General features: G+C 44.8%; 1 protein-coding gene across 1 annotated transcript in view; it reads left to right on the forward strand.

Annotated features, from left to right (window-relative positions):
* LOC142187139 (vomeronasal type-2 receptor 26-like) overlaps nucleotides 1-11,297 on the forward strand; it is a 37,125-nt gene extending 25,828 nt beyond the window's left edge. The window contains exon 5 of the mRNA XM_075261454.1: nucleotides 10,399-11,297. Within this exon, the coding sequence (XP_075117555.1) occupies nucleotides 10,399-11,297 (899 nt within the window). The remainder of the gene's footprint in view (nucleotides 1-10,398) is intronic.
* The last annotated feature ends 11,657 nt before the right edge of the window (nucleotides 11,298-22,954 follow it).

Consider the following 22,954-nt stretch of genomic DNA (forward strand, 5'->3'; position numbering starts at 1 on the left):
GTAGTATTACTGTCTTACCAGTGTGATGATGTTCTAGTAGGAGTAGTAGTACTGTCTTACCAGTGTGATGATGCTCTAGTAGGAGTAGTACTACTGTCTTACCAGTGTGATGATGGTCTAGTAGGAGTAGTAGTACTGTCTTACCAGTGTGATGATGTTCTAGTAGGAGTAGTAGTACTGTCTTACCAGTGTACATGATGATCTAGTAGGAGTAGTAGTACTGTCTTACCAGTGTGATGATGTTCTAGTAGGAGTAGTAGTACTGTCTTACCAGTGTGATGATATCCTAGTAGGAGTAGTATTACTGTCTTACCAGTGTGATGATGTTCTAGTAGGAGTAGTAGTACTGTCTTACCAGTGTGATGATGCTCTAGTAGGAGTAGTACTACTGTCTTACCAGTGTGATGATGGTCTAGTAGGAGTAGTAGTACTGTCTTACCAGTGTGATGATGTTCTAGTAGGAGTAGTAGTACTGTCTTACCAGTGTACATGATGATCTAGTAGGAGTAGTAGTACTGTCTTACCAGTGTGATGATGTTCTAGTAGGAGTAGTAGTACTGTCTTACCAGTGTGATGATGTTCTAGTAGGAGTAGTAGTACTGTCTTACCAGTGTGATGATGTTCTAGTAGGAGTAGTAGTACTATCTTACCAGTGTGATGATGTTCTAGTAGGAGTAGTAGTACTGTCTTACCAGTGTGGATGATGTTCTAGTAGGAGTAGTAGTACTGTCTTACCAGTGTGATGATGTTCTAGTAGGAGTAGTAGTACTATCTTACCAGTGTGATGATGTTCTAGTAGGAGTAGTAGTACTGTCTTACCAGTGTGGATGATGTTCTAGTAGGAGTAGTAGTAGTACTGTCTTACCAGTGTGATGATGTCTAGTAGGAGTAGTAGTACTGTCTTACCAGTGTGATGATGTTCTAGTAGGAGTAGTAGTACTGTCTTACCAGTGTGGATGATGTTCTAGTAGGAGTAGTAGTACTATCTTACCAGTGTGATGATGTTCTAGTAGGAGTAGTAGTACTGTATTACCAGTGTGATGATGTTCTAGTAGGAGTAGTAGTACTGTCTTACCAGTGTGATGATGTTCTAGTAGGAGTAGTAGCACTGTCTTACCAGTGTGATGATGGTCTAGTAGGAGTAGTAGTACTGTCTTACCAGTGTGGATGATGTTCTAGTAGGAGTAGTAGTACTGTCTTACCAGTGTGATGATGTTCTAGTAGGAGTAGTAGTACTGTCTTACCAGTGTGATGATGGTCTAGTAGGAGTAGTAGTACTGTCTTACCAGTGTGATGATGTTCTAGTAGGAGTAGTAGTACTGTCTTACCAGTGTACATGATGATCTAGTAGGAGTAGTAGTACTGTCTTACCAGTGTGATGATATCCTAGTAGGAGTAGTAGTACTGTCTTACCAGTGTGATGATGTTCTAGTAGGAGTAGTAGTACTGTCTTACCAGTGTGATGATGTTCTAGTAGGAGTAGTAGTACTGTCTTACCAGTGTGATGATGCTCTAGTAGGAGTAGTACTACTGTCTTACCAGTGTGATGATGGTCTAGTAGGAGTAGTAGTACTGTCTTACCAGTGTGATGATGTTCTAGTAGGAGTAGTAGTACTGTTTTACCAGTGTACATGATGATCTAGTAGGAGTAGTAGTACCGTCTTACCGTGTGATGATGTTCTAGTAGGAGTAGTAGTACTGTCTTACCAGTGTGATGATGTTCTAGTAGGAGTAGTAGTACTGTGTTACCAGTGTGATGATGTTCTAGTAGGAGTAGTAGTACTGTCTTACCAGTGTGATGATGTTCTAGTAGGAGTAGTAGTACTGTCTTACCAGTGTGATGATGTTCTAGTAGGAGTAGTAGTACTGTCTTACCAGTGTGGATGATGTTCTAGTAGGAGTAGTAGTACTGTCTTACCAGTGTGATGATGTTCTAGTAGGAGTAGTAGTACTGTCTTACCAGTGTGATGATGTTCTAGTAGGAGTAGTAGTACTGTCTTACCAGTGTGATGATGTTCTAGTAGGAGTAGTAGTACTGTCTTACCAGTGTGATGATGTTCTAGTAGGAGTAGAAGTACTGTCTTACCAGTGTGATGATGTTCTAGTAGGAGTAGTAGTACTGTCTTACCAGTGTGATGATGTTCTAGTAGGAGTGGTAGTACTGTCTTACCAGTGTGATGATGTTCTAGTAGGAGTAGTAGTACTGTCTTACCAGTGTGATGATGTTCTAGTAGGAGTAGTAGTACTGTCTTACCAGTGTGATGATGTTCTAGTAGGAGTAGTAGTACTGTCTTACCAGTGTGATGATGTCCTAGTAGGAGTAGTAGTACTGTCTTACCAGTGTGATGATGTTCTAGTAGGAGTAGTAGTACTGTCTTACCAGTGTGATGATGTCCTAGTAGGAGTAGTAGTACTATCTTACCAGTGTGATGATGTTCTAGTAGGAGTAGTAGTACTGTCTTACCAGTGTGGATGATGTTCTAGTAGGAGTAGTAGTACTGTCTTACCAGTGTGATGATGTTCTAGTAGGAGTAGTAGTACTGTCTTACCAGTGTGGATGATGTTCTAGTAGGAGTAGTAGTACTATCTTACCAGTGTGATGATGTTCTAGTAGGAGTAGTAGTACTGTCTTACCAGTGTGATGATGTTCTAGTAGGAGTAGTAGTACTGTATTACCAGTGTGATGATGTTCTAGTAGGAGTAGTAGTACTGTCTTACCAGTGTGATGATGTTCTAGTAGGAGTAGTAGTACTGTCTTACCAGTGTGGATGATGTTCTAGTAGGAGTAGTAGTACTGTCTTACCAGTGTACATGATGGTCTAGTAGGAGTAGTAGTACTGTCTTACCAGTGTGGATGATGTTCTAGTAGGAGTAGTAGTACTGTCTTACCAGTGTGATGATGTTCTAGTAGGAGTAGTAGTACTGTCTTACCAGTGTGGATGATGTTCTAGTAGGAGTAGTAGTACTGTCTTACCAGTGTGATGATGTTCTAGTAGGAGTAGTAGTACTGTCTTACCAGTGTGATGATGGTCTAGTAGGAGTAGTAGTACTGTCTTACCAGTGTGATGATGTTCTAGTAGGAGTAGTAGTACTGTCTTACCAGTGTACATGATGATCTAGTAGGAGTAGTAGTACTGTCTTACCAGTGTGATGATATCCTAGTAGGAGTAGTAGTACTGTCTTACCAGTGTGATGATGTTCTAGTAGGAGTAGTAGTACTGTCTTACCAGTGTGATGATGTTCTAGTAGGAGTAGTAGTACTGTCTTACCAGTGTGATGATGCTCTAGTAGGAGTAGTACTACTGTCTTACCAGTGTGATGATGGTCTAGTAGGAGTAGTAGTACTGTCTTACCAGTGTGATGATGTTCTAGTAGGAGTAGTAGTACTGTCTTACCAGTGTACATGATGATCTAGTAGGAGTAGTAGTACCGTCTTACCGTGTGATGATGTTCTAGTAGGAGTAGTAGTACTGTCTTACCAGTGTGATGATGTTCTAGTAGGAGTAGTAGTACTGTCTTACCAGTGTGGATGATGTTCTAGTAGGAGTAGTAGTACTGTCTTACCAGTGTGATGATGTTCTAGTAGGAGTAGTAGTACTGTCTTACCAGTGTGATGATGTTCTAGTAGGAGTAGTAGTACTGTCTTACCAGTGTGATGATGTTCTAGTAGGAGTAGTAGTACTGTCTTACAGGTGTGATGATGTTCTAGTAGGAGTAGTAGTACTGTCTTACCAGTGTGATGATGTTCTAGTAGGAGTAGTAGTACTGTCTTACCAGTGTGATGATGTTCTAGTAGGAGTAGTAGTACTGTCTTACCAGTGTGATGATGTTCTAGTAGGAGTAGTAGTACTGTCTTACCAGTGTGATGATGTTCCAGTAGGAGTAGTAGTACTGTCTTACCAGTGTGATGATGTTCTAGTAGGAGTAGTAGTACTGTCTTACCAGTGTGGATGATGTTCTAGTAGGAGTAGTAGTACTGTCTTACCAGTGTGATGATGTTCTAGTAGGAGTAGTAGTACTGTCTTACCAGTGTGATGATGTTCTAGTAGGAGTAGTAGTACTGTCTTACCAGTGTGATGATGTTCTAGTAGGAGTAGTAGTACTGTCTTACCAGTGTGATGATGTTCTAGTAGGAGTAGTAGTACTGTCTTACCAGTGTGATGATGTTCTAGTAGGAGTAGAAGTACTGTCTTACCAGTGTGATGATGTTCTAGTAGGAGTAGTAGTACTGTCTTACAGGTGTGATGATGTTCTAGTAGGAGTAGTAGTACTGTCTTACCAGTGTGATGATGTTCTAGTAGGAGTAGTAGTACTGTCTTACCAGTGTGATGATGTTCTAGTAGGAGTAGTAGTACTGTCTTACCAGTGTGATGATGTTCTAGTAGGAGTAGTAGTACTGTCTTACAGGTGTGATGATGTTCTAGTAGGAGTAGTAGTACTGTCTTACCAGTGTGATGATGTTCTAGTAGGAGTAGTAGTACTGTCTTACCAGTGTGATGATGTTCTAGTAGGAGTGGTAGTACTGTCTTACCAGTGTGAGTATTTTCTGGGGGGTGTACAGACCACAACTGGCACAATGAATCATTCTGGTTTTGTTATACTCAGTGTTCTTATCACTAACAGTTTTTGTATTAATATAATTCATTTCCAAGACGACCATAAAACCTAAACCAGACTTCACCTTCTTTTTGGGACTGATAAAACACCAATTCTCTCAGTCGCTTGTTCCATCTTACTCTAGAGAATAAATCATCTATAACACAAAACTAGAAATCTCCCAAAATCTCCATGATTCAAAATAAAAAAAAGACAAATGACTTTTCTTTGTAAGAAATCTCATCAACCTCTGAACCCCAGAATGTTCCTAGATATCAGACACCTCTAGATAAAGCCTCGTGATCCTGCTGACTGACTCCCTCTACATAGTACAGGACACTTCTGTATAACTACACATGCATCACTTATTACAGATGAGCAAACAAGTTCAGATCAAACCAGATTCAAGATGAATTTTCCAAAAGTTTTGTATAGCACTTCTGGCCCAAAACTAACCTGACGGACAAACCTCAAGAATATTTATCTAATGAATCTCCTTATTCTCTCCCATCTCTACCTATTATTCATCCTAGTAACTCCTTATTCACATAGAGTCTGATTTGTGTGCAGTTTATCAGACAAGACATACAAACGCCCACCGTAATGTTCCCATAGGTTTCTATAGGACAAATATCTGCCACAATCTTGTATAACTGTCGCGTTTGATAGTTTTGGAAAATTCAGACCTGAAATTGACTGGTTTGTGGAACAGGCTATTCGACTTATAGGCAAAGGCAAGAGCAGAGCAGCCATGTTGTGCCTAAGGGTATGTTCACACATATCAGTTACATCATTATCGTTTTGTATCCCTTAGTCATTACAATTGATGCCAAAACTTACTAAAAAAATCATCAGTTTTTACCATGATGGTCCGCTAGGCATAGTGGGCTGCTGAGGCCAAAAGAGCAGGGGTACCCCACTACTTTTAGTAAAGGTCCTTTAACTGGGGTCCACCATCAAGTAAAGGTCCGAGCAGAACACACTCAGTATTTATGGTATTTTTCAGACAAAGACGCATCTGACTATATCACACATCCCAGGTTCATAGAAAAAAAAATAGGCTTAGGCCAGGTCAACTAACATGGTATTACAGTGCGGGTGATGACTAACGTGGCACTATACTGTGCAGGGTTTACTCATTTGGAATTATACTGTGCGGTGGGCACTAATGTGACATTATACTGTGTGGTGGGCACTAACTTGGCATTACACTGTGTGGAGGATAATGTGGCATTACAATGTGACCACTTAAGAAACTTTGTACTGCAGAGGGCACTAATGGGACATTAATTCCCCTACACAGTATAATGCCCCATTATTGTGCCTCCTCAGTATGCTACCAAGTATCCCCCCACCTACAGTATAATTTTCCTTTAGTCCCCCCATATATAATTTAGATTAACAATGGCCAGAAGGAACATTCACCTCCCACCCACTGTCACCAAGTCCTCATCCCTTATGGTATCAGGGATCTGGGCTCGCATGAAACAAGTTTATATTTATATGTGTTCAAAGGAAAATTATCATTAGTAGAGATGAGCGAACACCGTTCGATCAAATAGGTATTTGATCGAATATCAGGCCGTTCGAAGTATTCGTTCCCAATCAAATACCACGCAGCATACGCAGTAAAAATTTGTATCCCCTCCCACCTTTCCTGGTGTTTTTTTTTGCTCCAATAACTGTGCAGAGGAGGTGGGACCGGAACTACGACAACGGAGGCAGTGAAAAAAATTGAAAAAACCCATTGGCTGCCGAAAACATGTGACCTACGAATTTATAAGCACAGCCGCCGTCCTATTCACCATTTTTGCGGTCAGACATAGGGAGAGAAACATATCTGCTGAGGGCTAGATAGCGATTACCTTCAGATAGGGAGGCAAGAACTAAAGAAGAAAACCAACAGCTCTTCTCAGAGCTATACACTGCAGGGACATCAGTCCAACTTTCCCCGGACGGTGTAAAACAGGGATACAGAACGGTTACTTCTTGCTATATACATGACAAACAGCTTTTATTAAGGGTGTCCCTCAAAAAACATAGCAGGAATCTACAGCAGTTACTTCTTGCTATATACGTGACAAACAGCTTTTCTCTGGGGTCCCCCCAAAAAAAATAGCAGGAATCCACAGCAGCCAGTTCTTGCTATATATGTGAAAAATTGCTTTTCAGGCAGTGTGTAACCCCCAAACAGGTGTACAGAGAAATTAAGTCTGGCTATGTACGCACTATCCAGATATCCGAGGTGTGTACCCCCAAAACCTAGGTGGGAGACACCGAAATTCAGTCTGGCTATGTACACTCAATCCAGATATACAGGGTGTTTACGCCCAAAACCTAGGTGGGAGAGAAAGAAATTTAGTCAGGCTATATCAGCTCAATCCAATTTTTAAGGGTCTAACCCCTAAAGCAAAGTGTGATACACAGCAATTCAATCAGGCTATATCAGCTTAATCCAATTTTTGGTCAATCCAGTATTGTTTGCTCTCCATGATGTGAACTATGCCTTTTTCTCTTGAGAAGCAACCCAACATGAAGTCAGCCATGTGTGCCAGTGTGACTATGTCCAAGAAGGGACAGAAGCAACACAATAAATAAAATGACAATTTTTATTAAGTGATAATAAATATGAAAACATAAATTACACATAAACAACAGGGGGTAAATGCTTCACAAAGAGGCAGGTGGTGTGTGGTAATAAATAGTATATAGGTCTAGGGTGAAAAAAGTATGTATATCACAGTCATATAGTACTAAATTTGTCATGTAATTGGTGACACTAGGCACCTCAGTCGCAATAGTTTGGCCAGGGGTGCTGCTAGCCTCCTGTGTGACAATGAAATCATCTGCCACTTCCTCCATCAATATACGCTGTGAAGCGGACAGGAGTGTGCACTGACTATTCTGCTGGAATGGTTCTGCTCCTATGCCCGACTCCTCAGCGTACAATGCCTTATCCCTGATGGTGATGAGGGATTCTTGCATCACACACAGGAATGGGATTGTTAAAATCACTAATGCATTCGTCAAAGCTGACCCTCTTGGTGGACTCCTCAAAGACACGGAGAGATCTCGCATAAGTCTGGCAACATGGGCGAGTTTTGCATGAGTGGCTAGTATATGGTAAAACTTTGGCCTTGCTGCCTCTGGACATGCCTCTGCCTGTAGCCACCTTTTTTCCTGCTTAGGTCGCCTCCACATCTACACTGTTTTCCCCGCTATACATCACCCCTGTCCACGCCTCAGCCTGTAGCCATCTTTTTTGCTGCTTAGCCTGCCTCCATTATTACATATCATTTGTGCAATTCTTTTGCTCTCCTGTACCAGAACAAAGGATGTGATTTTTAACTTATACCGGGGGCCGAGGATTGCAAAAATGCATTATTGTTTGCTCTCCATGATGTGAACTATGCCTTTGTCACTTGAAAAGCAACCTAACATGAAGTCAGCCATATGTGCCAGTGTGTTACTTGGCAAGACTTATAATGAGCTTCTAACCAGCACAGTTGGGGGAATCGGGGTGGATTGAACCTCTAACCAGAAGAGTTTGGGCGCATTAATGTGAATTGAACCCAGTAGGAGCAGAATTGTGCAACGCTGATGGTGGAGGAGTATGAGGAGGAGAAACTTCATGTCAGGGTGCTTGACACTGCTGGAAATGAACATGATGAATCTATCCAGTGGCTGCTCATTTTGATTAGCGTCAACTGGTCAGCACTGTCAGCTGACAGCCTGCTGCGCTTATCCGTGATGATGCCACCGGCTGTGCTGAAGACATTTTCCGATAGCACACTGGCATCAAGGCAGGAAAGGACTTCCAATGCATAGAGCGCAAGTTCCAGCCAAAAATCCAACTTGGAGACCCACTAAATGTAGGGTGCAGAGGGATCGGAGAGGACAGGGCTGGGGTCTGCCAGGTACTCCCGCAACATGTGCTTATACTTGTCCCTCCTGGTGACACTAGGCGTCTCAGTGGCGGTAGTTTGGCCAGGAGGTGTCATTAACATGTCCCAGACCTTGGAGAGTGTGCCCCTAGTGGGTGTGGACCGGATGACAGTTGTTAGCCTGTTGGAGGAATTAGTCTGGCAACATGGGCGAGTTTTGCATGAGTGGCTAATACACGGAAAATCTTTGGCCTTGCTGCCTCTGGTCATGCCTCTGTCTGTAGCCACCTTTTTTCCTGCTTGGCTTGCCTCCACATCTACACTGCTTTCCCCACTATACATCACTCATTTCCATTTAGGGTTGGTGGCCTCGTTGTTCACCAACTCCTCTTCCAATTGCTCACTCTCCTCTTACTGCAAACCGCACTTGACAACAGAATGCCCTGATGGCAACTATGTCTCATCATCATCACTGAGGACGGAAAATGCTGGTTGTGGGTCCACAACCACAAAATTGCCAGGTGATGGCGGATACTCCAGTGTTTGGGCATCAGTACACACAAAGTCGTCTGGTAGCTCCTGAGATTCAGGAAGTGGTTCAACAGAGGGCGAGACAGTAAAAGGACCCGAAAAGTGATCCTGGGAGGGGACAAGGGTGGGATGACTCTGTTGGGAAGATTGGGCATGTTGGGAGGAAGGAGGGGCAGACTCTTGGGTATGAACACGACTGCAGGTAGTGGCTGACCGGCTGCTGGAAAAGCAACTGGAAGCATTATCCGCTAGCCATTGTAACACCTGTTCCTGGTGCTCAGGCCTGGTCTGCGTTGTACCCTGCACCCTGCTTAACGCAACTGTCATATCAGTAATTGTGATGAGCGTATGCTAATGTTTCTTGTCCAGTGGAAAGGATGGGATAGGATTTCACATAAGTCTGCCACCCATGAAAACTCATGGTGCAGAAACTGAGGGAGCTGACATTGATGAACCCTTGGGTTTTGTAGAAGAAACTCCATCAAAGGTCTCTGCTGCTCACACACCCCGCTCAACAAACGGTATCTAGGGTTTCAGCGTGTGGTGACCTCGCACAACAGTCGTTGCTTCAGGCAGATGTAGGCATTGCTGGAGTGTATTAAGGCTAGCACCAGGTACTGTAGACTAAACCGTTGAATCAATAATTTGAAAACGTGGGCTATGTGTGGACCGTGTTTGAATCTGGCAAGCTCTAGATCTGCTATCAGGTTCCGGCCATTATCTCATATGCCAACCTGCACCTGGGCAAAAAACATTGCCATCTCATGCGGGATGGCATCCCTGACTTCGGAGGCAGTGTGCTGTCTGTCCCCCAAGCTGATGAGCTTCAGCACATCCTGCTGATGTCTCCCCACGCCAGTGTTGCAGCGTTTATAGCTCGTAGCTGGGGTCGATTTAACAGCGGAGGAGGGTAGTGTTTCAGCACTCCTGCCAGAAATATTGGGTGGGGAGACAAGGCAGGCCACCACAGTTTGCAACCCGGTCCCAGCCTCAACTACATTCAGCCAGTGTGCCGCGATTGAGTTGCAGCGTCCCTGGCCGCATGTACTTGTCCACGCTTCGGTGGTCAAGTGGAACTTTGTGCAACTTAGCACAGAACTTAAGGCCCGCCTGATGTTACGGAACACGTGCTGGTGCAAGGCTCAACTCACCCTAAGGGCCAAAAATCGAATAGTCGAATATTGAGCGGCTATTCGAAACGAATAACGAATATCGAATCTTTTACTGTTTGCTCATCTCTAATCATTAGTTTAAACTTTTTCTGTTGTTTTCACCCACTTTCTCAACTTACAGCCCATAAAACCCATTTTACACACCATTTAATCTCATCGATAGATATTAAGTAGATGCTACATAACATGTGATATGCTATGTATTTTACCTACAGATGCCGAGAACTGCATGAAATGTGAAAGTGACGAATGGCCGAATGAGAAGAGAGACCGATGTCTGCCCAAAGTAATAGAATTCATCTCTTATAATGACACCATTGCTTCTGTATCTTCCTCCGTCTCGCTCTTCGGATGTCTTGTGACTGTCTCCATATTTGGAATATTTATTTCCTACCGGGACACTCCTATTGTTAGAGCTAATAACCGGAACCTGAGTTATCTCCTCCTGGTCTCCATCATCCTCAGCTTCCTCTCTGTCTTCTTGTTTCTTGGTCGTCCCAGTGATGTCACTTGTAGATTACGTGAAACCAGTTTTGGAGTCTTCTTCTCAGTGGCCGTCTCTTCACTTCTGGCCAAGACTGTTATGGTCTGTGTTGCTTTTAAGTCCACCAATCCTGGAAGTCCCTGGAGACAATGGCTGAGTGTGAAGCTGCCCTATACCATAGTGTGGTTGTGTTCATCCTTCCAGGTTGTCATCTGTGTTCTGTGGTTGTCTATTTCTCCCCCATTCCAGGACCTGGACACTCAGTCTTATCCTGAGAAGATCATCATTCAGTGTAATGAGGGCTCAGATCTCTGGTTCTACTCCATGTTGGGTTATATGGGGCTCCTGGCCGCTGTCAGCTTTCTTCTGGCTTTCATGGTGAGGACATTACCGGACAGTTTTAATGAGGCCAAGTACATCACCTTCAGCATGCTGCTGTTCTGTAGTGTCTGGATGGCCATGATCCCGGCTTATCTGAGCACCAGAGGGAAATACATGGTGGCCGTGGAGATATTTGCAGTAATGGCTTCCAGTTCTGGACTTTTAGCTTGTGTGTTTTTCCCAAAATGTTTTATTATTTTATTTAGACCTGAAATGAACAGAAAAACTGATCTGCTGGGGAGAAGATAGGAAATAATTGCAGAATATTAACCTCCTGATAATAGGGATAGACCCTGAACACTTAGAGACCATATTATACTAAAATTAAAGTTCTTCTTTGTCTACTGTATAAATGAAATATATAAATTGTCTCCAGTAATTTCTTTGCTCATTAGTAAATTAGATCATGTTATATAATAACATCTAAATATTTATAGATACATATGGAATAATATAATGGATATACAATACAATAGTTTATATGAAAGCTAGAAATATGTCATATTACTGTGGTTTATGATATAATAATAATAATAATAATAATAATAATAATAATAATAATAATAATAATAATAATAATAATAATAACTAGAGATGAGCAAGTAGTATTCGATCGAGTAGGTATTCGATCGAATACTGCGGTATTCGAAATACTCGTACTCGATCGAGTACCACTCGCTATTCAAATGGAAAAGTTCAAAGCAGAACCAGCATTGATTGGCCGAATGCTATACAGTTGTCCAATCAACGCTGGTTCTTCTCCTACCTTTAGAATTCTTCTCCGTGCAGCTTCCCCGCGGCGTCTTCCGGCTGTGAATTCACTCTGCCAGGCATCGGGCCTGGGTAGAGCTGATTGCGCATGCCCGCACTACATTTTCTTGTAGTCTCCGCCTCACAGTGCGTGCAGATGGACTCACACCTGCCTGCTGCCATTCCTGAGCAAGCTCTGCACCGATCCTGCAGCTGAAACACTTTTAAGAGACGGTCCTGGTCTTTCTTGGGTGCCCTGGAGCCTTTTTGCCAACAATGGAACCTCTCTCCTTGAATTTCTTGATGATGCGATAGATTGTTGACTGAGGTGCAATCTTTCTAGCTGTGATACTCTTCCCTGTTAGGCCATTTTTTTGCAGTGCAATGATGACTGCACGTGTTTCTTTAGAGATAACCATGGTTAACAGAAGAAAAACAATGATGCCAAGCACCAGCCTCCTTTTAAAGTGTCCAGTGGTGTCATTCTTACATAATCATGACAGATTGATCTCCAGCCCTGTCCTCATCAACACCCACACCTGTGTTAATGGAGCAATCACTGAAGCGATGTTAGCTGGTCCTTTTAAGGCAGGGCTGCAATGCTGTTGAAATGTGTTTTGGGGGATAAAGTTCATTTTCTAGGCAAATATTGACTTTGCAAGTAATTGCTGTTAAGCTGATCACTCTTTATAACATTCTGGAGTAGATGCAAATTGCCATTAGAAAAACTGAAGCAGTAGACTTTGTAAAAATTAATATTTGTATCATTCTCAGAACTTTTGGCCATGACTGTATGGAGGTGCAGCATTATGGAGAGTCTTGTGGATGAGAGTGATAACTTTATATTTTATTCTATAATGAATAGGCAGCCAATGTAGTGACTGGCACAGACCGGAGGCCTCGCTGTAGCGTCTAGCCTGATAGATGAGCCTGGCCGCTGCATTCAGAATAGATTGTAGAGGGGAGAGTTTAGTGAGGGGAAGACGGCATTACCATAGTCAAGGGGAGAATGAATCAGAGAGACAATAAGTGTCTTTAGTGCATCTCTGGTAAGGAAAGGGCGTATTCTGGAGATGTTTTTGAGGTGGAGGTGACATGAACGTGCGAGTGATTCAATATGAGGGGTAAAGGTGTGGGGGGCCAACAATATCTTTGGAAATTATATATGATAAATTACATGAAGTGGGGTTTGAGATTACTTGTCCTTCCAGTCAGAGATAAGTAGGTTTGTCTCATAAAGGAATTGGTTAGACTAATTAACGTGGAGACGCTATGGGCTGTACTATTGAGACTTTAAACAAAAGATCAAAGATGAGAAACCCTTCTTTAGGTGATAAGGAGATGGAATGTTAATGAATCCTTATCTAACTAATAGTCTTCAAGGAGGATGTAAACACAGGATGTCTATAGTCTATTGATTGTTAACCCCAAGGCTAGAGTGGTCTGACCAGCGTATCTCTCTTGCCATGATATATGCTTTGTTTAATGAGAAAGTCTATCCCAGTTTGGATAGTAATAATGAGATGGAAATTACAGTAGGCTTTAGCCAATGGTCACAGGCTAGGATTATGTTACCACTCCACATCCAATCATGTTATGCCAACTATGTTATGTTATAGTCCAACCTGCTCTTGTCTGTATTGTATAAAAACTACCTCTTTGTAACAATAAAGTGGAATTCATTTTGATACACCACCAGCTGTGTCTTTGTGATTTCTCCAGGCCTTAAGCATGGGTGTAGCTTATCCAGGCCTGTTATTTAATTTGGAACTACAGACAACATAGCTCTGGGGGTCTTGTGCCCCCAACAGAGGAAAGGCCTGCTGCCTAGGAGTTATAGTAAGGCCTGAGACTGCAATGGATATATCAGGGACAGATCTGTTAGATGGTGGAAACAGTAGTAGTTCAGTCTTGGAGAGATTTAGTTTCAGATACAGCGAAGACATGATATTAGAGACAGCAGAGAGACAGTCACTGGTGTTCTGTATGAGTGCAGGGGTGATGTCACGGGAAGATGTGTATAATTGGGTGTCATCAGCATAAAGATGGTACCTGAAGCCAAATCTGGCAATGGTTTGTCCAATGGGGGCTGTGTAGAGAGAGAAGAGCAGGGGGCCTAGGACCGGGCCCTGAGGAACCCCAACAGCAAGGGAAAGAGGGGAAGAAACAGAGCCCACAAATTATAGACTGAAAGTGCAGTCTGAGAGATAAGAGGAGAACCAGGAGAGCGCAGTGTCATTGAGGCCGACTGAGTGGAGCATAGTGAGGAGGAGATGATGGTCAACAGTGTCAAAAGCTGCAGAGAGGTCCAGAAGAATAATAAGATAGAAGTCACCATTGGATTTAGCCTTTAGGAGATCATTGGAGACTTTTGTGAGAGCCGTTTCAGTAGAGTGCAGAGCGCGGAAACCAGATTGTAAGGGGTCAAGTAGAGGGTTAGCAGAGAGATAGCGGATTAAACGAGAATAGACCAGGCGTTCCAAAAGTTTAGAGATGAAGGGGAGGTTAGAGATGGGTCGATAGTTAGCAGCACAGGACGGGTCCAGGGAGGGTTTTTTCAATAGCAGGGTTATAACAGCATGCTTGAAAGAGGATGGGAAGATTCCAGAAGAGAGAGAGAGGTTAAATATTTTAGTAAGGTAAGTCGTGACCGCAGGCGACAGAGATTGGAGAAGTTTTGAAACTGAAAGTTGTAGGGCGAGATGAAGAAAGTAGCTGGGAGACTTCCTCTTCTGTAACAGGTTCAAAAGATGAGAATAGACAGTCTGAAGTGCGGTTGGTGAAGGGATCATTGCTATGGTAGGTGATGGGATCAATGCCACCTGGGGCTTGGGCAGTAATTTCCTGACGGATCTTATCAATTTTATCATGGAAATAAGTGGCCAGGTCATCAGCACTAAGGTCTGTGAATGGCGTCTGCACCTTGGGTGTGAGTAAGGAGTGAAAAGTTTCAAAAAGCCTTTTAGGGTTGCTGGAGAGAGAAGAGATGAGGGCGGTGAAATAGTCTTGTTTGGCGAGGTAAAGGGCAGAACTATATGTTTTAAGCATAAATTTGAAGTGGAGGAGACACCAGCATTAGTTTGCCTATCTGTACCGTCAACTACTTTCACCCCCTCTAAATCTAACCTAGAGACCCACATGATAGAAATCGCCAAGTCTCTCATTCCTTTGTACTGGTTACAGACCTCAGCGCCACCAATGTCACAATTTCTGTCGACCATGGATCTGGTAGCGAGATTCGAAGAATTGTCGAGTTGGGCTAACTTCTCGCATCATAAATTTCTGAAAGTATGGTCCCCGTGGCTGCAATATAGGAAAACCTCTTTGTCTGTTGAATCTTAGACCTGCTGAAGACATATTTAGTAGGTGTAGATTTGAGTCTTGAACTGCACTGTCGAATACTGTGGATGGAAATACTGATTATATTTGCTCATTTTGATCCCCCCCCCCTCAATATTTTCTGTCTTCTACCCGGAGATTTTGTGCCTTAACTTTCAATTCCCTGTATTTTGTTTTAGGTTACAATAAGCGGATTGTATAAAAGAACAATTCATCAGGATACTCGATTTGATATGTGTATTTTTGTTGTTCTGTATAATTGCTGTATTCTTTTTCTTGGACTCAGAATGTAATATTGTTTAACGCTTTTCGACTACAAGTTTAGACTGTGGATTTTTGTTCTCAATTACTTTTCTGATATTGTTTTCTAGTTGTACTTGTAAAAAATTTGTAAAAATTTAATAAAATAAGACTTTAAAAAAAAAAAAAAAAATTTGAAGTGGAGGAAATCTGCAGGTGAACGTGATTTTCTCCAGAGACGTTCGGCAGACCTAGAGCAGCGCTGAAGAAATTGTGTCTGTGGCGTGTGTCAGAGTTGCTGCCTCCTATGTGGGACTTTACAAGTGGAGGGGGGAGCCACCTCATCCAATGCATTTTTAAGGGTTTCATTATAGTGACTGGTGGCCAGATTGGGACAGGAGATTAAGGAGATGGGGGACAGAGAGGACTGTAGAGTATCTGAGAGGTGCTGGGTGTCGATAGCACGCAAATTCCTATATTTGTGATGGGTAGGGGTATCCCGTGAAGGGGAGAGGGCACTGATGGTGAGAGACAGAAGGTTATGATCAGAGAGCGGCAGAGAAGAGTTAGTAAATTTAGAAACTGTGATAAGCTTCTTCCATGTTGGAAATCGTTGGCTAAGATAGCTCGGGTGGTCTTATCCTCCATCCACTATTTCCTCAATAAGCAATGTCTTATGCTGTAGACTAGAAATGAGTGAAGTTTTGAAAAATTTGATTTGGCTGTTTCTCCGGATTTCTCAAATGATTTGATTCTTCCCGAATTGATTTTTGGAGAATTACATTAAAAAACAGCTATTTCATGGCTGCAGAGAGGCTATATAGTAGTGTATAGAGTATATATAGTGGTGTATATAGTATAGTATATATAGTAGTGTATATAGTATTTTATATATAGTGGTGTATATAGTATAGTAGTAGTGTATATAGTATAGTATAGTATATATAGTGGTGTATATAGTATAGTATATATAGTGGTGTATATAGTATAGTATATATAGTGGTGTATATAGTATAGTATATACAGTGGTGTATATAGTATAGTATATACAGTGGTGTATATAGTATAATATATAGTGGTGTATATAGTATAGTATATATAGTGGTGTATATAGTATTTTATATATAGTGGTGTATATAGTATAGTATAGTATAGTATAGTATAGTGTGTTTGGATGTTTGGATGTTTGTTCCTCAATCACGCTAAAACGGCTGGACGGATTTCCCTCAAATTTTCCAGAAACATAGTTTTTCCTTGGGATTGAAACCTAGGCTACATTTCGTGCCGCTAAACAACATGGCTGCTTAGCAGGACAGTCCCAAAAGTAGGACTCCTAGCCCCAGCTGTACAATCACACACACTTCCTTGCATTTCCAGCCCCAAACTACCTGCACACTCCATATTATCGCCTCTACGGTAGCCCTAACCCCACTCCGTCACATTTACATGTATTTCCAGACCTTACACACTCACGATAAGCACAGTAACAAAGGTGACGCTTTGCAACCGCCATCTTTTCTCAACAGCCGTGCGCCACGGCTTGGCCACTCACACTAACTGCACTTCACTGATGACGCCACACGCACAGTTCCCTCGTACACCTCAGACCGCAGAGCGCGCACACACAGTCTGGCCCGCACCGCCGCAATTATACACTCATCCCTGACCCGGCAACTTACCTTCACTGCCTGCACACTCAGCGGTAAGTTCGCAGCACACACATAAGCTGCCCTGCTGTTTCTCCTCTGTCTTCCGCCCCAGCCTTTCAACACAGCCGCCCGGCCATCCGACACATTACATTACCTCCGGCCTACAACACCACTTCCCCCCCTTCAAAAATTAAAAAAAAAAAACATCAAAACCTCTTTTACGCCAGGTATACAGTGCCCCAAGGCGTACAGGACCACCATCGCAACCTTCTTGCGGCGGCACGGCCCTCCACCACATCCACCGCCACTGTCAAACTCACGGCGGACACTTTCCTGCCGTCTGGTCACCATAGCAACCAGGGCTCCACACGCGGAGGCCCGATGCTCATGGCAGCCCTAGTGGTGTAACTACCGTGGTAGCAGCAGTAGCAGCTGCCACAGGGCCCGGGACATTGGGGGCCCGGTGGCAGCCGCTACCGCTGCTTTTTTTTTTTTTTTTTTTTTTAATAGGCCGTTTCCGGCTGGAGTTACTCCAGCCGCTAACGGGCCCTATATACTTACCGATCCTGGCAGGGGCCGGGATCAGTAAGTGACACTGCGGGCCCCACAAGCACTATTATACTCGGGGTCTTCTCGGACCCCCGAGTATAATGATCGGAAGTGCAGGAGAGGTAACTGAACATAAAAAACTGTGTTACTTACCTCTCCAGGCTCCGCGCAGGCTTCGGCCTACTTGTGTGACGTCTCAGACGTCACATGATCGGGGCCTGCGTCCTTATGCGTCGCGACGCAGGCTCCCGGTCACATGACGTCCCTGACGTCATTGAAGATGGCCGCCAGTGGGGAGTCGGGAGACAGGTAAGTTACAGTGTTTTTTTTTTTTTTTTATAGTGTTCTTCCCCTGGGTCTCCGATTATTATACTCTGGGGTCTGAAAAGACCCCAGAGTATAATAATTGTTAATGGGTGTCCACAACGGGGCATAATAGTGGGTGAAGGGGCCACAATGGGGCATAATACTGTGTGTAGGGGCCACAATGGGACATAATACTGTGTGCAGGGGCCACTATGGGGACATAATACTGTGTGCAGGGGCCACTATGGGACATAATACTGTTTGCAGGGGCCACTATGGTGCATAATAGTGTGTGCAGGGGCCACTATGGGATATAATAATGTGTGCAGGGGCCACTATGGGGTATAATAATGTGTGCAGGGGCCACTATGGGGTATAATACTGTGTGCAGGGGCCACTATGGGGTATAATACTGTGTGCAGGGGCCACTATGGGGTATAATAATGTGTGCAGGGGCCACTATGGGGTATAATAATGTGCGCAGGGGCCACTATGGAGCGTAATAGTGTGCGTAGGAATGCGGGGGGTGGGGTCGTGCGGGGTTTTCGGCGTCAGCCGGGGGGGGGGGGGGGGGGGCCATGTGAAAGTTTCGCCACAGGGCCCCGCCATTCCTAGTTACGCCACTGGGCAGCCCGGTCATTCAAATCTTACCATCGTGGCTGGTCTATGACCAGCCGCGATAGTAACACACATTCCTGCCCTGTGGTGACCACACGCGAAGGCCCGATGCTCATGGCCGACATTAATAATTAACCCACCCACCCATCCATATCATTCATACCATAACAGTTGCAGGCCGGCTCCTGCCTGCCGACCTGTTTCGCTGCCAGCCGGGAGCATATTCAAGGCTCCGAGCATGGTCATTCACATCTTACCATCGCGGCTGCCCTAGGACCAGCCGCGATAGTAAGACACATACTGTCCTAAACACAGCAATCCCCTTTGATTGCCGTCTATACCTAATGCCTGCAATCAAATGTACTTTCATTGCAGGCATGAACACTTAACCCTCCCACCCCCATACCTTCAACGTTGCAGACCGGCTCCTGTCTGCCCACCTCGCAGGAGCCGACCTGTTCCGCTGACAGCTGGGAGCATATTGTCATGACCTAATTGTTTGTATATGTTGGTGTGTGTTTCTATTGGGGATTTGATCCGGGCTCCTGTGTTCTGCTGGTGGTTTCTTTGCCACTGGACCATCGGTTTGGGTATTTGGTGTCAGTCCTCTGAGCATACTTGAGGTTCCAGGAATCGAACCTCAGGTGTTAATTATTGCCATCATCCTATGGGAGGTTTCTGGGGCCTTTATTAGGAGGAGGGCTGGCTCCACTAGTTGCCGGCTTTTGTGGTTCCAACCTAAAATTCGTGGCCCTGGGAGGAGGAGTGTTTTGCTTGTGCTGCAACTGTCTAGGAAGGAGTTTGAGTTTGTTTGTGTGTGAGTTTGGTTTGTCCCTCCACACTTCTACTCTGCCCTGTCCTTCACTTCTGTTTGCTTGGCACTATCTGGTTGTTTGAGGTGGGTTCCAGTTTATTTTGCCCCAGTCCTGTATTAACCCTTTCCTCACCTCTCCACTGTCCCTCTCCTCATTCTCTTGTTTTGTATGGTGTTGTGCTGCGTGTCCGTTGTCCAGCACATCCCATCATGTTTGTTTGTCTGCAGCTGCACCTGGATTTCCGTAGGAGTCACCACCTTAGAATCCCCAGTCCCTAGCTCTCTTGTAGCTCTTGCCCTATCTGTCTGCTAGGTCTTCATACTAGAGAGCCAGGAGTTGTCAGGGCCAAGGCTAGCTTGGGGGCAGCTGACCACCACCCGTAGGCAGGGCCTAGCTAGCCACCGTAGTGCCAGGGATAGTCTCCTTCCCCTGTTTCCTTAGCGGTGAAATCTGTAGTCCAGAATCTGGGTCTGGACTTAGACACAAACGTGACAGTAAAACCGGCCGAAAATACCCATCGGTCCGTTGTATCATGGCCTCCCTGGAAGATGTGTTGACACAGATGCAGAGGCTAACTGCGAAGGTCATCAAATTGGACAAGCGTATGGAAGCAATGCCTGTAGTCGTTCCTTGGACAACGGACCCTAAGGTGGGCCTGCCAGAACTTTTTATTGGGGACCGGCAGGATTTCTTTCGTTTTGAAAATGCATGCAAATTGTATTTCCGGCTCAGGCCTCAGTCCTCTGGTGATGCATTACAACAGGTTGGCATTATCATGTCTCTGCTTAGGGGGTCTCCACAGACAGCCTCTGCTCCTTGCCTACAGTCTGTGGAGGAATTTTTCAGGGCTCTTGATCTTTTATATGATCGGGAGTCTACTGCTGAATCTATGCTGTGGTCCTTGACGCTGAGACCTACTGTGCGGAGTTCCGTAGGTGGGCAGCAGACACCACTTGGAACTCTTCAGCATTAAAAAGTTTTTTCCTGACTGGGTTGAATGATAAGATTAAGGATCTTATGGTCGCTCTCTCCAAGCCTGAATCTCTGGAGGACGCCATGCTGTCGGCGATAAGGGCTGACAGGCGTCTCAGGGAGAGGCAAACTGAGGATACTGACTGGCGTTTCAGGGCGGCTGAGCTTTCTCGCCCAGCTGAATTTTATCATGAGCCCATGCAGCAAGGTGGTATGGTCAATCGCAACGGAGAGCGAGAAAGGCGCCGTCAGACTGGTCGGTGCTTCTACTGTGGAGAATTGGGCCACTTTATTGAATATTATGAGAAACGTCCTAATCGCAGACCTGGTGGGGATGTAAAAAGGGAAAGACTTACTTCTCCCAATGACACGTCTGTATCTAGTCCGGTTAGATTGGCGTTTATAAAATCTTCTGGGGTTCTTTTTCAGGCCAAATCTTCTCTGTGCAGTAACAGGGGGGAGATTGATGTCCTTATTGATTGTGGTTCGGTGTTGAACCTTATTGACGCTAAGTTTGAACAAGACAGCTCTTTGAAGTTAAAGAGGACCTTTCACCATGTCCGGGCACAGGCAGTTCTATATACTGCCAGAAAGCTGACAGTGCACTGAATTCAGCGCACTGTCGGCTTTCCCGATCTGTGCCCGGTGTGAAGAGCTTACGGCCCGGTACCGTAGCTCTTCTATGGTCAGAAGGGCGTTTCTGACCATTGGCCAGAGACGTCCTTCTGCCTTGCAGCGCCAATCGCGCTGTGCTGTGGAGCCGGGAGGAACGCCCCCTCCCTCTGCTCACACAGCTTGTCCGTAGACGAGCATTATCAGGAGAGGGAGGGGGGCGTTCCTCCTGGCTCCACAGCACAGCGTGATAGGTGCCGCGAGGCAGAAGGACTAGAGATGAGCGAACAGTGTTCTATCGAACACATGTTCGATCGGATATCAGGGTGTTCGCCATGTTCGAATCGAATCGAACACCACGTGGTAAAGTGCGCCAAAATCCGATTCCCCTGGGACAGGAACTACGACACTGGGGGCATTGAAAAAAATTGGAAAAAGTCATTGGCTGCCGAAATCAGGTGACCTCCATTTTAGACGAATAGTGGATTTCAAATCCGGGTCATATGAGAATGTGAACTTTGTGACTATGAGACAGGGATAGCTGTACAGGCAGGGATAGCTAGGGATAACCTTTATTTAGGGGGGAATGTTATTAAAAATAACTTTTTGGGGCTCTATCGGGTGTGTAATTGTGATTTTTGTGAGATAAACTTTTTCCCATAGGGATGCATTGGCCAGCGCTGATTGGCCGAATTCCGTACTCTGGCCAATCAGTGCTGGCCAATGCATTCTATTAGCTTGATGAAGCAGAGTGTGCACAAGGGTTCAAGCGCACCCTCGGCTCTGATGTAGCAGAGCCGAGGCTGCACAAGGGTTCAAGTGCACCCTCGGCTCTCCTACATCAGAGCCGAGGGTGCACTTGAACCCTTGTGCAGCCTCGGCTCTGCTACATCAGAGCCGAGGGTGCGCTTGAACCCTTGTGCACACTCTGCTTCATCAAGCTAATAGAATGCATTGGCCAGCACTGATTGGCCAGAGTACGGAATTCGGCCAATCAGCGCTGGCCAATGCATTCTAGTGCGGAGTCTAAGATCGCTCCACACCAGTCTCCATTCAGGTCCGACCTTAGACTCCGCCTCCTCCAGCAGAGCCAGCGCTGATTGGCCGAATTCCGTACTCTGGCCAATCAGCACTGGCTAATGCATTGTATTGGCTTGATGAAGCAGTGCTGAATGTGTGTGCTTAGCACACACATTCAGCTCTACTTCATTGGGCTAATAGAATGCATTGGCCAATCAGCGCTGGCCAATGCATTCTATTAGCGTGAACTGAGTTTGCACAGGGGTTCTAGTGCACCCTCGGCTCTGCTACATCAGATTGCTACATCTGATGTAGCAGTGCCGAGTGTGCATCAGATGTGTAGTTGAGCAAAACTGACTCAGCACTGCTAAGTCTGCATTCGCATAGGAATGCATTGGCCAGCCTTCGGCCAATCAGCGCTGGCTCTGCCGGAGGAGGCGGAGTCTAAGGTCGGACCTGAATGGAGACTGGTGTGGAGCTATCTTAGACTCCGCCTCCTCCAGCAGAGCCAGCGCTGATTGGTCGAGTTCCGTACTCTGGCCAATCAGCACTGGCCAATGCATTTCTATGGGGAAAAGTTAGCTTGCAAAAATCGCAAACTGACAGGGATTTCCATGAAATAAAGTGACTTTTATGCCCCCAGACATGCTTCCCCTGCTGTCCCAGTGTCCTTACGGATCACAAAAATCTAGTCTATTTGGATGTGGCTAAACGCCTAAATGCTAGACAGGCTCGGTGGGCGCTTTTCTTTGCCAGGTTTAACTTTTCAGTCACCTATGTCCCCGGTACTAAGAATGTCAGAGCAGATGCTCTTTCAAGGAGTGGGACTCCTAACCATGAAGCTGATAAACCTGAGTTTGTACTTAAGAGGGGAGTTGTGCTAGCAGCGTTAGACACTCAATTAGAAGCTCAGATCCTAGCAGCCCAAGACAAAGCTCCTAGGGGTACCCCACGGGGTAAATTATTTGTTCCTCCAGATTTACGGGGTCAGTTGTTGCTGGAGTGTCATGATTCCAGGCTAGCGGGTCATCCTGGG

The sequence above is a fragment of the Leptodactylus fuscus genome, chromosome 1 (genome assembly GCF_031893055.1).
Source record: "Leptodactylus fuscus isolate aLepFus1 chromosome 1, aLepFus1.hap2, whole genome shotgun sequence".
In the NCBI taxonomy this organism is placed as follows: Eukaryota; Metazoa; Chordata; class Amphibia; order Anura; family Leptodactylidae; genus Leptodactylus; species Leptodactylus fuscus.